This window comes from Vulpes vulpes, chromosome 11 (assembly GCF_048418805.1).
Source record: "Vulpes vulpes isolate BD-2025 chromosome 11, VulVul3, whole genome shotgun sequence".
Classification (NCBI taxonomy): Eukaryota; Metazoa; Chordata; class Mammalia; order Carnivora; family Canidae; genus Vulpes; species Vulpes vulpes.
This window is the reverse complement of record NC_132790.1, coordinates 39707537-39723285: the sequence shown is the minus strand read 5'-3', so window position 1 is coordinate 39723285 and position 15749 is coordinate 39707537. Positions and strand designations below refer to the sequence as shown.

General features: G+C 36.5%; 1 protein-coding gene across 1 annotated transcript; it reads right to left on the bottom strand.

Annotated features, from left to right (window-relative positions):
- Window positions 1-268: 268 nt before the first annotated feature.
- Window positions 269-5818, bottom strand: LOC112915823 (tripartite motif-containing protein 77-like). The gene is made up of 6 exons (XM_025993317.2): window positions 5408-5818; window positions 4630-4725; window positions 3574-3804; window positions 2815-2837; window positions 2030-2127; window positions 269-762 (listed from the first exon to the last, which is right to left on the bottom strand). The coding sequence occupies exons 1-6, from the start codon at window positions 5816-5818 to the stop codon at window positions 269-271; spliced, it is 1353 nt and encodes a 450-aa protein (XP_025849102.1).
- Between the last annotated feature and the right edge of the window lie 9931 nt (window positions 5819-15749).

Genomic DNA, 15749 nt, shown 5'->3' with positions numbered 1-15749 from the left:
AGAGACTCACATAGCAAATGAAGTGCACACATCTCACACAATATAATAAAAGAGATTGCTTTTATTTAAATAAAATAGAAAAGACAAATGTGCATCTTTCACATTGTCACCACTTTAAAAAATAATACAAATATATCTCCTGGAGGTAAGGTGAAGTTTAAATCCATGAGGTAAAAGTGATTTCCCCATTCGAGAAGTCACCAGAATAGGATCCTCCCCAACTATTAAAATTCCCAAGAGCTTGGTCAGGTTTGTGAGCTGTTCCTGATCATTTGGGTCCATAGCAAATGAAAGGTCTGAGAGGGAAAGAAAAGGAGCATGAGAGGAAATTACAAATGAGGGAGCTTTTGGCAACATTCACAAAGCTTACCGTACCACATTCATAATCTAGAAACACCCCTATCCAGCCCTGGGGTCTTTGGATGTAGTGAAGTAATGGCGGGGAGGCAGAGAAGAGACGACAAAGGTCATTCACTTTAATGCACAGAAGTAGGAAAATATCCTCAGAATTGAGCAGCATATCATTGCGATTGATCCAGGATTCCTTGCAAAGTCCTACAATCCAATTACAAGAGTTTCCCACATCTACCTCCCAGTAATGTTTGCCGGAGGTGAAGGTCTGAGCTCCCCACAAAGGAGTGTACTGTAGACTTGCTGGACTGTGGGGCATGTCTTGATGGTCGGAACTGCATTGCAAATGTATCAGGTCTTCAAACAGAGCCACACGATAATTGCTTATGTTATGGTCCAATGTAATATACACTTCAGTAAGAAGAAAACAGTGAAGTCAAAGACCAGAGCTTAAAAATTCTGTGGGACAAGTACAGTAGTGTTCTGGCAAATGCCAAACAAACAGATCTATAAAACCAAAACTGATTTGTTTTGTTTCCTGAGCACACTCCCACCGCCCCCGCCCCGGCCCAATTTCAAGGTACTTACCATTTAGTAATTCCTCATAAAATTCTGGGACATAGAACAGTTAGCTTTCATGACAGAGCCTCTACTAACTGCTCCAGAACAGTCCTTTATTACAAGTGACTATACACAGTGTGTCACTGGAAATCCAGAGACACATCAGTAAGGGCTTCTTGCCTATTTACAGAGCAAGTAAATGTCTATTCATACGACTAGATGAAAGACAATTTTGAGAATATAGAAACACGTAGGATGTCAAGCTCTGGCTTTATTTTCACTAGCTCATTGAAAATTTAGGAGCCTGCTCATAGATCCCAAGTAAATGCTAATATGGGCCTTCAACTTACTTAAGTCTTCTCATTAATCAACTAGCACAAAATATAATAAATATAACAACCATAATAAATATATTACATATGACTTAAAAATATGATACTGTTATTCTTATTAGTCCTAAATAATGATCACTTTACCCAAACATGAGTATGAAACATGTAAACAAGCAAAGGTAAAATAAATTGAGAATCCATGTTTGCCATTTTTTTTTTTTTTTAGAAGTGGTTTCTCTCTCTGAATTTCTGACTCATACACCATGGAATCCGAATTTAACTTTTCCCATTCCAGACCTGCTTCTCCTGTCTGCCAGGCTCCCCATCTACATCAGTCTTAGAGTCCTTCCACAAAACAAATTGTATGTTCCATTTGTTTTCTTGTTGTACCTATTGTTTGTAAATATATTTTTATCCCCTTTTAAAATCTTGTGATTTTTCAAATACATTCCTTAACTTAAATGTTTAGGTAGACATTTAAATAACAACTTAAGGTGCTTCTGAGAATCTGAACATCTACATATAACCACAGTTAACAACTGTAAGTTGAAACACACTGAATTGGTATGTAGTTTTGATGCCAAGTGCTTGCTTGTTTCAAACTCACTGCAAATTGTCATAAGAAAACAGTCATATTTGATTATAATAAAATATAGTTATAAGGTATTCATATTTACCTGCTTCCCTGTTCTCCAAAAAGACTAATAGAGAAATGAGGAGAAGTCCTCCAGGTGTATCTCCTCCTGGAGGAAATAGTGAGATCTTACCAGGGTGCCCCCTCTCACCTCGGAAGTTGTTAAGCCTTTCAGACATCCCTGTGATGGTCCATGTGTTCAGCTGAGGGTTCATAGGCTGGGGAATGTGCAACTGCATTAACTGACTCCTGCAAAGTAAAAGAGCCACTTACTAACATGTCCAGAGGTATCATGAATGATTCCTTGAAGATGCTCCATCAGAATCCTCACAGTTAAGTGCAAAGGATGTGAATTCAACTCCACAAATTGAGGAATACTGTAGTTATTCTTGTACTTTATAATTAGCTACCCTGCTCAGTAAGATATGTTACTTCACTCATAATTGTTTCTCTTTTCTATCTTTGGCTTCCCTAGGGGAGCCACACAGCCATTCTCTTTTAGTTCCTAAAATCCAATAGGTGCCAAAGTTTTGGAACTTGCTGCCTGGTCCATATGGAGCTTCAACTCTGTAGGATGCTCTTTCTTGGGGACTTTCCCTGTCCCCTCTTATCACCATTCTTCCACCTGTTGCCTCTCTAAGCTTATTTGCCTTTCCCATAGGAGACCTGGAATAATTCTCAAATAATTAGGATCTTAAAAAATTAGAGGAAAAATAATCATCTTTTGGCAACTTCTGTAAGAAGACTTGCAGCTGAAACCATATCCCTCTCAATGCTGACTTTTACCTAAGGATGGTCAAAATAAAACCTATAACTGTTTACATAAGAAATAAGTGCAGACAGAAAGAAACTTGTCACAAAAAAGGGGGTCCATCTCATCAGGAATAGCCTGACCACTGTCACCATAAACCAACTTGAATAGAGTGGCAAACTTACCTTTTCATGATGTCTCCCAAATTCTGTGAAGAGAAAGAGAGGGAGGCTTAGCTTTGAGCCAAGATAGTTCTACCTGTTTAGTCTAGTCTGAGGCTATGAGACTGGACTAGAAAATTCTCTATCTCCACTTTTCTTCCTGGAGTAAAATCATTTGCCCTTTTCCTTATCCTTATAATGATGGAACTCATTCTTACATGACATAGAGTTGATAAAATAATGAGCATCATAAAGTTTAAAACAGAAGATATTATGAGAATAAACGACTGGCTGTGTTTGTTCTAATCTACAGCAAGATTCACAGAGGTTTCCCCAAAGTTCTTCTGAGGCTGTGTGGGCTTCACATCTACAATTTCAAAATAGAAAAAATGGATTAATCCCACATTTCCATATATTGACAAGTGCAGATCAGAATGGAATGATCTATTCACAAGCTACTCTGTTGCCGTTGGTTAGAAACTGAAAATTTAGTAGAATTGAGAAGGAACTTTTTTCCTCCCTGGATCTGTTCCATGAAACTTTCTACATAATTGCCCTTCTGCACAAAGTGAATGTGACTCGAGGCCTCCAAGTCATACTGGAGGAGCAAAGCCTGCCATCACAAGCTAAAGGAGGTAAACTTTGCACCTTGGAAACAGAAAAATAATGGAAGTCAAAAGGGATACAGACTTCAGTGGCTATAAATGATGGCTGAGCGGCAGGTGTTTGGCACCCTGGCACCCTTCCTCAGCTGCTGGTGTTTGGCACCCTGGCAGTCCTTACCCAGAACAGGTCCGTGTCTGTTTTGTAGCACATTTCCTTTAGCTCCTGATACATTTTTCTTAGGAGTTTTCCCATGTGACGCATTCTAGCTACATTTCTCTGGAGTTGATTAAAAATGATCTTGCCTTCAATTGCCAGGGTCTCTAAATGTTTTTGCTTTTCTTCATGGAGATATTGGTATACCTTAGGATATTCAGCCCTGATCATTATCATCCGTAGATTTATAAAACTCTGAAATGACATTGGTTTAATTAGGACATGTATCTGGATGGTTTTATTCTTCTTTCATTTTCTATGGCCTGTGTGCTATGGACAGTGTTCTTGTCTTAGTCTGTTTGGGTTGCTTTAACAGAAACACCATAGACTGGGTAGCTATAAACACAGAAATTAATTTCTCACCATTCTATATCCTGGGAGGTCTACGTTTGGTGCTGATTTGGTATCTGGTGAGAGCCAACTTCCTAGATAGCCATCTTTTTGTCATGTCCTCATATGGAAGATGGGACAAGGGACATTTCTAGGGTCTCTTTTACAAGGACACTTGTCCTGTACCTGAGGACTCTGGCCTTGTGACCTAGTCACCTCTCAAACCCCCCACTTCTGTCGCTATCACCTTGGGAGTTAGAATTTGAACATACAAATGATCTGAAGCAAACATTCAGATCATAGAAGTACTACATACAGCTTTATGTCTTTCTACTTCTAAGAAACCACGCATTTGTTTTCTTTCTTATCTTTTTCCCTCCTTCTTTTCCTTCTTTTTCATTTATTTATTAGTCTGCACCATTGTTTTCAACTACTTACCCTCATCCCTGATAAAGTATTAGTGGTAGATATTGCTTTATCCAGAAAAGTCAGGAATATCTTTTAGTTACACAATGAACTCAATAGGAAATCGTGCACTGAAGGTCATGTTTCCCTGTAGAGAAACATATGTAGCTCTTTTTCTGATTACCGATTCAGAGGATATTAGGATTTAATTTATGTTCTTCTACTGTCAGTTACCATGATATCTGTCCCAAGTTGGTTCCAAGGGAAAGAGGGCCTGTTGCTTACCTGCCATCCCCTAAATAAGTTGTACTCTCTGTTTAGATTTCTCTGATTTCTCTGTTTGTTTTTCCAAATAGACCTCATTTGCATCAGAAGTTTCTCCTGTAAAAGAACTACAAATTTGAGAACTAGAAAAACAAATATAGTATATTTCAGATACTTCAAAAAGCGATAAGAGGATAGACATGAGAAAAATAAACAGTAAAGAAAGCAGATAGGTCAGTGATTTTTCCCTGAGAACACTAATATTCAAATGTGGGAGACTGACTAAAAATAGAGTTCCTGAATTTGGAAAATGCAGTCCATTATCTGAGGACTCTAGTTCCGATATCATATGTAACATGGACAATTTTCAGAAGTGAATCTTTGACTCATATTTAATTTTGAAATGATAGCCATCACTTTTTTCTATGGCATGATTAGAATACATTGTTTATAAATCTGCTATCACTAAAAGATTCTCATTGTCATCATGTCAGAAGTTGCTAATGACTGTCACTGCCTCTAGAGATTACCCACCCTGTTAGTTACAATGAAATACCAAGGCGCTCCTCAGCTCATCCTCATTCCTCTCCCTCATCCCAATGGAATTTAAATGTTAGGGGAGCAAAGATATGTGTCTGGTTTCTTCAGTGCTTTATCCCTAGTTTTCAGAACAGTACCTGGATTGGTTTCTGAAATTTTACGTGCTTGAGCATAAGAAGATAAAAATTAAAATCAACAACTTTTGCTCATTGCCTGGTAAGACACAGAATCCTCCACATTTCATAGTGGGAGTACTTACCCTGTAGTGCTTAGTAGCCTTCGATATTGGTGAGTGTCTGTGAGTGGCATGCCCTGGGGAATGGGAGCAGTGCCCACACAGCAGGTTCTTTTCAATTGGACAGAAGAGGTCCTTTGCTGTTAGGTGTGTCCTACAGACTTGCTTGGCAGAGTTTGGTAACTGGCAGGCAACTGATTTTTTGATAGCATGAACTTGTTCCTCAGCAAAAATAATGTTTTCCAAGTATATTCGTGGAGATACTGCCCTGCACACAGGGCAGCGAGCAGGATGCTGAGCATCTTCCCACAAGAGGCAAATACAAGGAGCACAAAAGCTGTGCCCACAGCTAATGGTGAAAGGGTCTGTGAAATAGTCCTTGCAGATGTGGCAGATAAGCTCACTGGGAACATTCTGCACAAAAGTAGAATCCATGTTTCTGAGGAAATAAAAGGAAAAGAAAAGTGAGTTAAGACTTTTCTCACTAATATGTGCACAATAGCAGGATAGGTGGTGCTTGGAACAAGATGGAAAGGCAGGAGAGTACTCCAGACTCAGAGCCTACATCCTTGTTTTCCAGCCATGCCCTGCATCCCTACTTCTCAGTTCCCATTAAAAATTCAGGATTTGTCAACCATGTTGTCTCTTTTAAAAGACAAATACATCAGAGGTTCTGGCTCAAATATGGCTTACCCATATTTGGTCCAAAATTATCACACTTTTATCTTATTCTCCTCTCTCTGATTGGTTAGCATAAGATATGTGCTCCAATTCTGGGCAATGAAATGAGAAAGACTCCTAGGAGAATCTATGAAAATATTTCTTGCTCTAGAAGAAACATGGAAGAAAAATCTGCTTTTTCTGCTTCTGGACATTATTTGAATACAGTTCCCATTTGCATAGCCATTTTACGGTCTCAAAGCCTAAGGATAATAGCCAATACTCTGAGGCTAACAAGAGGATGTGAGAAACCTTCTTGATTTTAAAGAATGCCATTTAACACTACTTATCTTTTCTGGAGAGACCTAAAGGGAAAGGTAGAAAATAACCACTCTAGACACTGTGACACTAACTGAATCAAGAAAGAATCATCAATAGATGCTAGATGCATCAATTTTAGATGCATCAATTTTAGCATCGAAAATAACTAAGATAAAAACTTTTGGGAAGAGAGTATTCATATACCAACAAAGCTCTACCCCACATATTGTTCCTAAATGCAAAAGAAAAAAAGTACCTTTACAAGGTAAATATTTAGCAGACACGTTAACCAAACAACCAAACAGTGGCCATGGGTCTCATGTATTTTTAGATGAGAACCACTTAAGGACACAACAGCTTCCCTCCCAGAAACACTTAATCTGCAAGGAGCCATGGAAGAATGTTAGACAAATATGTTCAGTAAACATTATGTAAAACAATGATCTTGGGCTATTCAAATAATCTTAGTTTCTTAGGAGAAAATAATTTGAAATGATTATACATGAAAGGTGAGTAAAATACTAAAATTAACTAGAATGGGGCATCCTTGACCCACTCCCAGGTTGAAAAAATTAATAGCCAATGAAGACATTTTGGGGACATGCAGGAACATGATAAATATAATTAGGTCTTCTCATTTCAGTTAAGAAATGTGGAAAGCTGTAAAGATTGTTGCTGCCCTCCTATCACAAGAAAACTGCTAGACAAACTAAACATTAATGACTTGTGTTGACACATTAGAAAATTGAGGTTGCAAGCCAAACAACTAAGACAGATTCTGCATAGAGGTAGGCACAAGCACAGAGGGAAACAGGACCTGTGCGTGTTTATCTGAGGCAGATTCTACTAGAGGTATAATTGGTATGAAGATAAAGTAGTTTTAACTAGATGATAAAAGCCAAATGTGAGTGAAAATATATGTGCAAAGGCCCTTAGGATCATAGATGTAGGTGACAATACAGCTAAAGATATGAAAGAGATAGATAGATAGATAGATAGATAGATAGATAGATAGATAGATAAAAAAGGGGATCCCTGGGTGGTGCAGCGGTTTGGCACCTGCCTTTGGCCCAGGGCGCGATCCTGGAGACCCAGGATCGAATCCCACGTCGGGCTCCCGGTGCATGGAGCCTTCTTCTCCCTCTGCCTGTGTCTCTGTCTCTCTCTCTCTGTGTGTGTGTGACTATCAGAAAGAAAGAAAGAAAGAAAGAAAGAAAGAAAGAAAGAAAGAAAGAAAGAAAGAAAGAAAAAGAGAGAGAGACTCTGGGAAACAGCACAAAGAGAGGACCTAGAGCTAAACCAAGAAGTAAAACAGAATATCTTTAAAGTAGTGCTTCTCAACTGAGGGCTACCCCAACTCAACTAGGAAAATTTGGTACTGTTAGAGACAATTTTGGTTGTCACAATTTGAAGGGTATTACTGGCATCTAGTGGGTAGAGCCCAAAGTTCCCTTTAAAATCCCCACAATTAAAAATAATAAAATAAAATAAAATAAAATAAAATAAAATAAAATAAAATAAGATAAAATCTCCACAATGAATAGTACACACAAAAAAGTTACAACAAAGATACCATGTCCAATTTGCCAACTGTGTGAGGTGGAGAAAACCTCTACTAGAGGCATTGTGAGTCTCTGGAACCCACAGCATTACTATATTCTAACTTTGGTAACTAGAACCATAATAAGCTTCAAACCCGGGCAGCCCAGGTGGCTCAGTGGTTTAGCCCAGCCTTCGGCCCAGAGCGTGATCCTGGAGTCCTGGGATCGAGTCCCATGTCAGGCTCCTTGCATGGAGCTTGCTTCTCCCTCTGCCTGTGTCTCTGCCTCTCTCTCTCTCTCTCTCTCTGTCATGAATAAATAATAAATAAAATCTTAAAAAAAAAACTTTAAAAAATAAACTTCAAACCCATATTGAACCCTGACTAGATTAACACAAATCCCCATAGTAAAGGCCTAACAGAAGAAAGTGTATTCTTACCATGAAACATAAAAAGAACTTACAGTATCTACTATCATAGTACAGTATCTACTGTTATATATAATGTCAGGTATTCAACAAAAAATGGTAATGCATTTCAAAAAGCATTAAAAAACCTGAACTGAGAAATCACTCATCACAGCTAGACAACATAGGTGTGAGAGCTTTAAGGATTTTAGAGTAACCATGATTATTATATATTATATTAAAGCCTTTGACAAAAAATGTCAACAACATGCAAGATACATGGGTAGTTTCAGGAGAGATGAAAACTGTAAGACAGATGTGCAAAACAGGCTTGCTGTATCATAGATAGATTTAAGAAAAGAAGCTGTTAATATATGATCCTATGTCATGACAAACACAAGTTTCTAGAAGTACGCAGAATGCAACCAACTGGAACACCAGAATGGACTGTTTGTCATACTTCAAACTTCCTTGTACACCTTATATGGGAAGGATGTTTGTTAGAAGTTATTTTCAGCCTGCCTCTTTGTATTACCAGACTTATCTAATGTAGAGATCTTTCTTTCAAACACTAGGGTTAAGCAATGCACCTAATAAAAGCAGCAGCCTTTATAAGTTTGGGACCTTCACAGGCTTTGCGTTGGTCCCCTGATCTCCACACTATTTTGTGTCTGTCTCTTCTTTTATTCCATGGGAGCACTGAACTTTCAGTTCCTGAACCTTCAAGCTGGACTTGGAAGCAATAGACAAATTCAGATAAGCTAGAAATAAAATTTCTACAGAAAATTTACAGGAATTTCCACAGACATTTCTACAGAAAATGTCATTACTGTACTTCATATTACATGTAATACAACCAAAGAAAGTAAGTCAGTGACCACAAAAATAGGTCAATACAAAACACATAATCCAAACACAGAATGGGAAATAAACCAGAACAGAGCACCAAAGAGCAATAAGACAACATTAAATGATACAACATATGTGTAATTGGATTCCCAGAAATAAAACAAAGAGAGAACAAGGCAGAAGAAACACTTGAAGAAATAATTTTAGAAAACTTTCCAAAACCAAACTAATAATACACCAAAAAAGATTCATGACCAGAAAAGATCAAGCAGAAAAAGTCCAAAACAAACCAACAAAAACTCCCAACACCTTGCCAAGTCATATTCAAACTGAATGAAAACAATAACAAAGAGAAAGTCTCAAAGGCAGCCACAGTAATGGTGGTAGGGGAAGATTACAAATAGAGAAATAAAGATAAGAATTATACCAATAAGCTTGCCAGAAACTATGCAACTAAGAAGACAATGAATGCTATTTTTAAAGTGTTGAAAGAAAACAACTGTCAACCCACAATTCTATATCCACTGAAACTATCCTTCAAAAGTGGGAGATATTTTAATTTTCCAAAAAAGGAAAATTAAGGGAATTTGGTACCAGTTAATAAAATATACAAAAAATACAAAAGTTCTTTGGAGAAAAGGATATCATGCTGGGAGGAAACTTGGATCTACACAAAGAAACAAAACACTAGAAATGAAATAAGATGAAGTGTAAGCTATTCTCATATTTTAAAAATAGTATTTAAAGCAACAGTAGTCACATTGTACTATGTGTTATGATGTATGTAAAAGTGAAATGACAACAATGACATAAGACAGAGGAAAGAGGAATTAGGACTATTATCAGGTTTTGACATCACATTTAAAGAGGTATAGTAATGCAGGTGGACAAAATTACTTAAGGGGGTCTACAGAAGGAATACCTTGGAGATGTTGCAGGTTTGGACCTGAACTGCCATAAAATAAATATTGCAATAAATGAAGTTTCTAGTTCCTCAGTATATATAAAAGTTAGGTTTACACTCTACTGTAGTCTAAGTTGCAATAGCATTATGTCTTTAAAAAAAGTATATACTTTAAAGACTATTACTGAAAAATGCTAACAATCACTAAGCTTTCACCTAGTCATAATCACTGATCACAGATCACCATTAAAATATAATAATGAAAAAGTTATAAACATTCTGAGAATAACTAAAATGTGACACACTGACATGAAGTGAGCAGATGCTATTGGAAAAATGGTGCTGATAGACTTGCTGGACAAAAGGCTGCCCCAAACCTTCAATTTATAAAAATCTCAGTATCTGCTATGCAATAAAATGAGGTAGGCCTGTATTTTAAACTCCATGCAGACACTAAAAATAATTAAAATAGAGGTGTAAATAATGAGTGAGTCACTTGAAGAAATAAAATATAGCTTGAAGAGTAGAGGTGTAGACTTCAGTTTCTGGTGCAACATGTAAGAAGCTCAGAAATCACATTGTGTCCCAACAAGCATAAAGCTGAAAAACTGAAAAATCAACAAGTATTCTTAGATCAATCAGAGAAGTGAGGTCATAGAGCAAATAGCTACTCCTTCCAATTAGAGAGAGTCACATAAGCAGGTACAGAGTCCCAGTTTTCCAGAGCAGAAACTCACCAGCAGAACTGCCAAGGGGATATGGCACTGGAGTAGGAAATCCTACACTGCAATCGATAAATGGCTATAGGCTCAGTGTGCACAAGTCTGAGAGTTAAAAACTCTAGGGAGACCCACTCATAGAAGCAACCCACACTTATATGAGTTTTACCTCTAGGAACTTTACCAAGTCCTCACAGTGAATATTGGGGAAAAATACTGCTGCTGCTTTGGCAGAGGAAGGGGAAAAAAGTAACCATTTTTAGTTGTGGAAAAGTAACCATTTTGAAGTATGTCAGAGTATTCTGTTATTCTTAAAGAGGATTGTTTTTAAAAAGAATTGCCATCATTAAGAGGAGAAGCTTTTTAACCAGAGCCAATCTTCCTGGGAGAATGGATGAGCCAAGTCCAGCAACCTGTAGACATCAGTCTGTTTCAAGCAATGAGTGGGGAACTGAGAAGCACTGTTGACCTCTATAGCCCAGGGACACAGGATCAGTAAAAAACACAGATCTACTCAGAGGACTACAGAACGCATCTCTTCCCCCTACCTGCTTATTGCACATTACTAAAGGCCTATTTACTGGAATTCCTTTTATCTAGTATATCATGTCAGCCTTTCATCAAGAAATTACAAGGCACACTAGCAAAAAACGTTTTGAAGAGATTTAAGAGGCATTGGAATTAGTCAGACATTGCAAGAATGGTGGAAATATCAGATAAGAAATTTTAATTTTAAAACCTATGATTAAAATGCTAAGGGCTAGATAGATAGATAGTACATATAGATAATATATAAGAACAGATAGACAGTAGATAATGAAGCAGGGAAATTAAAATGCTCAGAATGTATTTCTAAAAATGTTAGAGGTGAAAATAATGTGAAGAATGCCTTTGATGGGCTCATTAGTAACTAGACATTCTTGAGGAATTAGAGTTTGAGAATACACACATAGAAATACCTAAATTAAAAGGCAAAAGGAAAAAGGAAAGAAATAAACCCCAAGAATATCCAATAACTGTAGGACAACTACAAAAAAGCATAACATACCTGTAATGCGAATACCAGAAGGAGAAGGAAAAAAGGAACAAACAATATTTGAAGTAATACGGCTTAAGAATTTTCCAAAATTAATGTTAGGCATCAAACCACATGTCAGGAAGCTCAGAGAACACCATGTATAATAAATGCAAAAATGTAGTATTTAAACTTTAAAAATCCAATATAAAGAATAACTCTTGAAAGAAGTCAGATGAAAAATGTCTTACTGACATAAAATCAAAGAAGTACATCTGCCTTTTCTTCAGGAACCATATAAGGCGGTAGAAGATAGTAGAGTGAAATATTTAAAACACAGAGAAAATACATGCCAACCTAGAAATATGTATACTGCCCAATCATTCCTTAAAAGTGAAGGAGAAATAAAGACTTTCTCAGATTAAAATAAAAAGCAAAGACTGGGGGCACCTAAATGGCTTAGTTGGTTAAACATCTGCTTTTGGCTCAGGTCATGACCTCAGGGTCCTGGGATTGATCCCCAGACCAGGATCCCTGCTCAGCAGGGAGTCTGGTTTTTCCTCTCCCCCTCCCTGCTCATGCTGTCTCTCTGCCCCATTCTCTCTCTCTCTCAAATAAATACAATGTTTTTTTTTAAAGGAAAGAATGAAAAGAAATTGAGGGGATATATGGCCAGGATACCCATCTTGTAAGAAATGTTCAGAGAAGTTCTTTTAGACAGGTGGAAGGTGAAATAAATCAGAAGCTAAAATCTGCATAAAGCAAAGAAAATAATAAGAAAACAACTCAGTTTTAAAATGGGCAGAACAGCCCCGGACGGGTCCCTGGGGTGAGGGGCAGGGGCGGTTGGGGTGGGGGAGGGTAAAAAGAAAGAAAAAAAAGTGGGCAGAACATCTGACAGACATATCTCTACAGATGATATGTGTATGGCAAATAAAATGTTCAACATTGTATGTCATTAGGGAATTGCAAATTAAACCGATGAATAGGCCAAACTTGAAACACTAACAACACCAAATGTTGATAAAGATGTGGTGCAAAAGGAACTCCCATTCACTGATGCTGGGAAGTACAAAATTATATAGGCAGTTTGGAAGATAGTTTGGCAGTTTTTTTTTATAAAACCACACGTACTCTTCCAGCAATTGTGCTCCTTAATATTTATCCAAATAAATTGAAAATTTATGTCCACAAAAACCCCTGCACATGTTTATAACAGCTACATTCATAACTGCCAAAATTTGGAGGCAATCAAGATGTCCTTAAGTAGGTGAATGGATAAATAAAATATGGAACATTCAGACAATGGAATAGTATTCAACACTGTAAAGAAATGAGCTATCAATCCATGAAAAGATAAGGAGAGAACTTAAATGCATATTACTAAGTGAAGGAAGCCACTATGAAAAAAACTAAATACTACATGAATCCAACTCTATGCCATTCTGGGAAAGGCAAAACTATGGAGACAGCAAGAAAAAAATCTGTGGTTTCCAGGGGTTGTGGTGAGGAAGTGATGAATAGGTGAAGTACAGAGGATTTCTAAGATAGTAAAACTATTCTGTATGATACTACAATAGGGGGTACATGTCATTATACATTTGTCATGACTGTGGATGGAACTGGAGGGTATTATACTAAGCAAAATAAGTCATTCAGAGAAAGACAATTATATGGTTTCACTCTTATGTGGAATATTAGAAAAAGCTCAGAGAATCATAGGGAAATGGAGGGAAGATTGAATGTGAAGAAGTCATAGAGGGAGATAAACCAGGAGAGACTCTTAACTCTAGGAAACAAATTGAAGGTTGCTGGGAGTGGGTGGGGGTGGGGTAACTGGGTGATGGGCATTAAAGAGGTCATGTGATGTGATGAGCACTGGGTGTTATGTGCAACGATGCATTACTGAACTCCACATCTGAAACTGATGAGGTACTATATGTTGGCCAATTGAATTTAAATTTAAAAAATACATTTGTCATAACCCATAGAATGTATAACATCAAGAGTGACTCCTACTGTAAGTTACAGACTTTGGGTGCTAATGATGTGTCCATGTAGATTCATCAATTGTAACAAATGTGCCATGGTAGCTGGGATATCTATAGTAGAAAGGGTTGTAAGTGTGTGGTATACAGGAAACCTGTACTTTATTCTGAATTTTTTTTGAGAACTTGAAACTGCTCTGAAAATATTTTATTTGAAAAAAATTTAAAAGTGAAAGTTTGATCTCTTCTAAACAGTTTTATATTTTAAAATGCCCAAACTCAAGAAGGCATAAAAGAGTAAGGAGGAGGGAGAAAAAATGGAAAACATAATTAGATATCTCAAATGTTACATTTTAATTTAATTATGTCAATAACTATAGTATATATGAAGGCTTTAAGCTCACCAGTTTAAAAAAAAAAAAGATTGTCAGAATGCACAAAACATAATCTGAAATTCTGCGCAGTCTACAATAAGCCTACTTTAAATGTAAAGACCTAGGTTGAAAGTAAAAGGTAAGAAAGATACACACAAATCCTATCCTAAAGAAAGTTGGAGTAGCTCTGTTAATTTTAGATAAAGAATACATAGGAACAAGGAAGAAAATTCAGGATTAAGAAGGTATTACACAATGATATAGAGGTTAATTAAGAATATACAAAAATCTAAGTGTGTATGCATCAAAAGAATTTCATAATGTATGAAGCAAAAGCTGATATGCACAAAAGAGAAAAGGGAAAATTCACTAATATTTTTGGTGATTTTAATGTTCCTTAAGTAATTAATAAAATAAGTGGGAAGAAAACCTATAATGATATAGATACCCTGAAAAGCACTATCAACTGAGTGAACTTCACCTAATAAGTATTTATAATATTTATAAATAATTCTACCCAACAACGGCAGACTACACATTTTCCCCAAATGTACATGAAACATTAATCAAGACAGATCATATTCTGGGCCATCAAACAAAGTCTTACATATTTAAAATAATAAAAATCTTACAATGTATGTTCTTAGACCAAAGTGGGAATTAGTTAAAAGTTAACAGGAGAATCTCAAGATATTGGAAATTAAAAAAAAAGCATAATAATCCTTGAGTCAAAGAAAGAATATCACAAGAGAAATTTTAAGATATGTTAACCTCAATGAAAACGGTTGATATATCTTGTCAAAATTTTGGGATGCAGCTGAATTAGTTCTTAGTGGAAAAATTGTAGCATTAAATGCACATATAAGGAAAAAAGGAAATGTCTAAAACCAATAATGTAAGATTCAACTTAAGAAACTAGAGAAAGAAAAAAAAAAAAAGAAACTAGAGAAAGAAAAACGGGTTATACCTAGAGCAAACAGAGGAGAAACTAATAAAAGGAACAGCAGAAATGAGTGAAGTTGAAAACAGAAAAACAATTGAGAAAAAAATTGAATCCAAAATCAAACAAAACCTGTACAAGAAAGCTACATTCCTATTTTCCCCTTGAACATAAAAGCAAAAATCCTTGGCAAAATATTTGCCAAAAAAAAATCCAACAATATTTAAAAAGGTAATATAGCATGACAAGGTTGGTTTATTCAAGAAAACATGAAGCTATTTCAACATTTCAAGTATCAAGTATAATTCATGTAAATTACCTTATTAAGTTGCTAAAGAAGAAAAACCATATCAATATAAGCAGGAAAAAAAAAAAACACTCCATTCATGATAAGAAGTCTCATCAACGAAGTCTCATCAACCTCAGAAAAGAAAGGAAATTTCTTGACTCAATAAAGAGTTTCTATGAAAAAACTAAAGTTGAGAACAAGAATAATAGTGAGAATCCAAATTCTTTTCTCCTAATTTCAGGATGATACTGGATTCAGCATGGTACTGGAAGTCCTAGATAGTGCAGTAAAACAGGAAAAAACAAAAAGACAAATATCAGAGGCATTGAGGGATCCCAGTCCAGGTGGGCAGTGGGCAGG

Excerpts from the sequence above, each read along its gene's own strand:
- LOC112915823 (XM_025993317.2), bottom strand. The coding sequence starts at position 5,818 with ATGGATTCTACTTTTGTGCAGAATGTTCCCAGTGAGCTTATCTGCCAC. Across the intron at positions 2,838-3,573 it reads CAGACACGGACCTGTTCTGG|AATTTGGGAGACATCATGAA; the intron begins GTAAGGACTGCC and ends TTCTCTTCACAG. Across the intron at positions 763-2,029 it reads AAGGCTTAACAACTTCCGAG|TGTATATTACATTGGACCAT; the intron begins GTGAGAGGGGGC and ends TTCTTACTGAAG.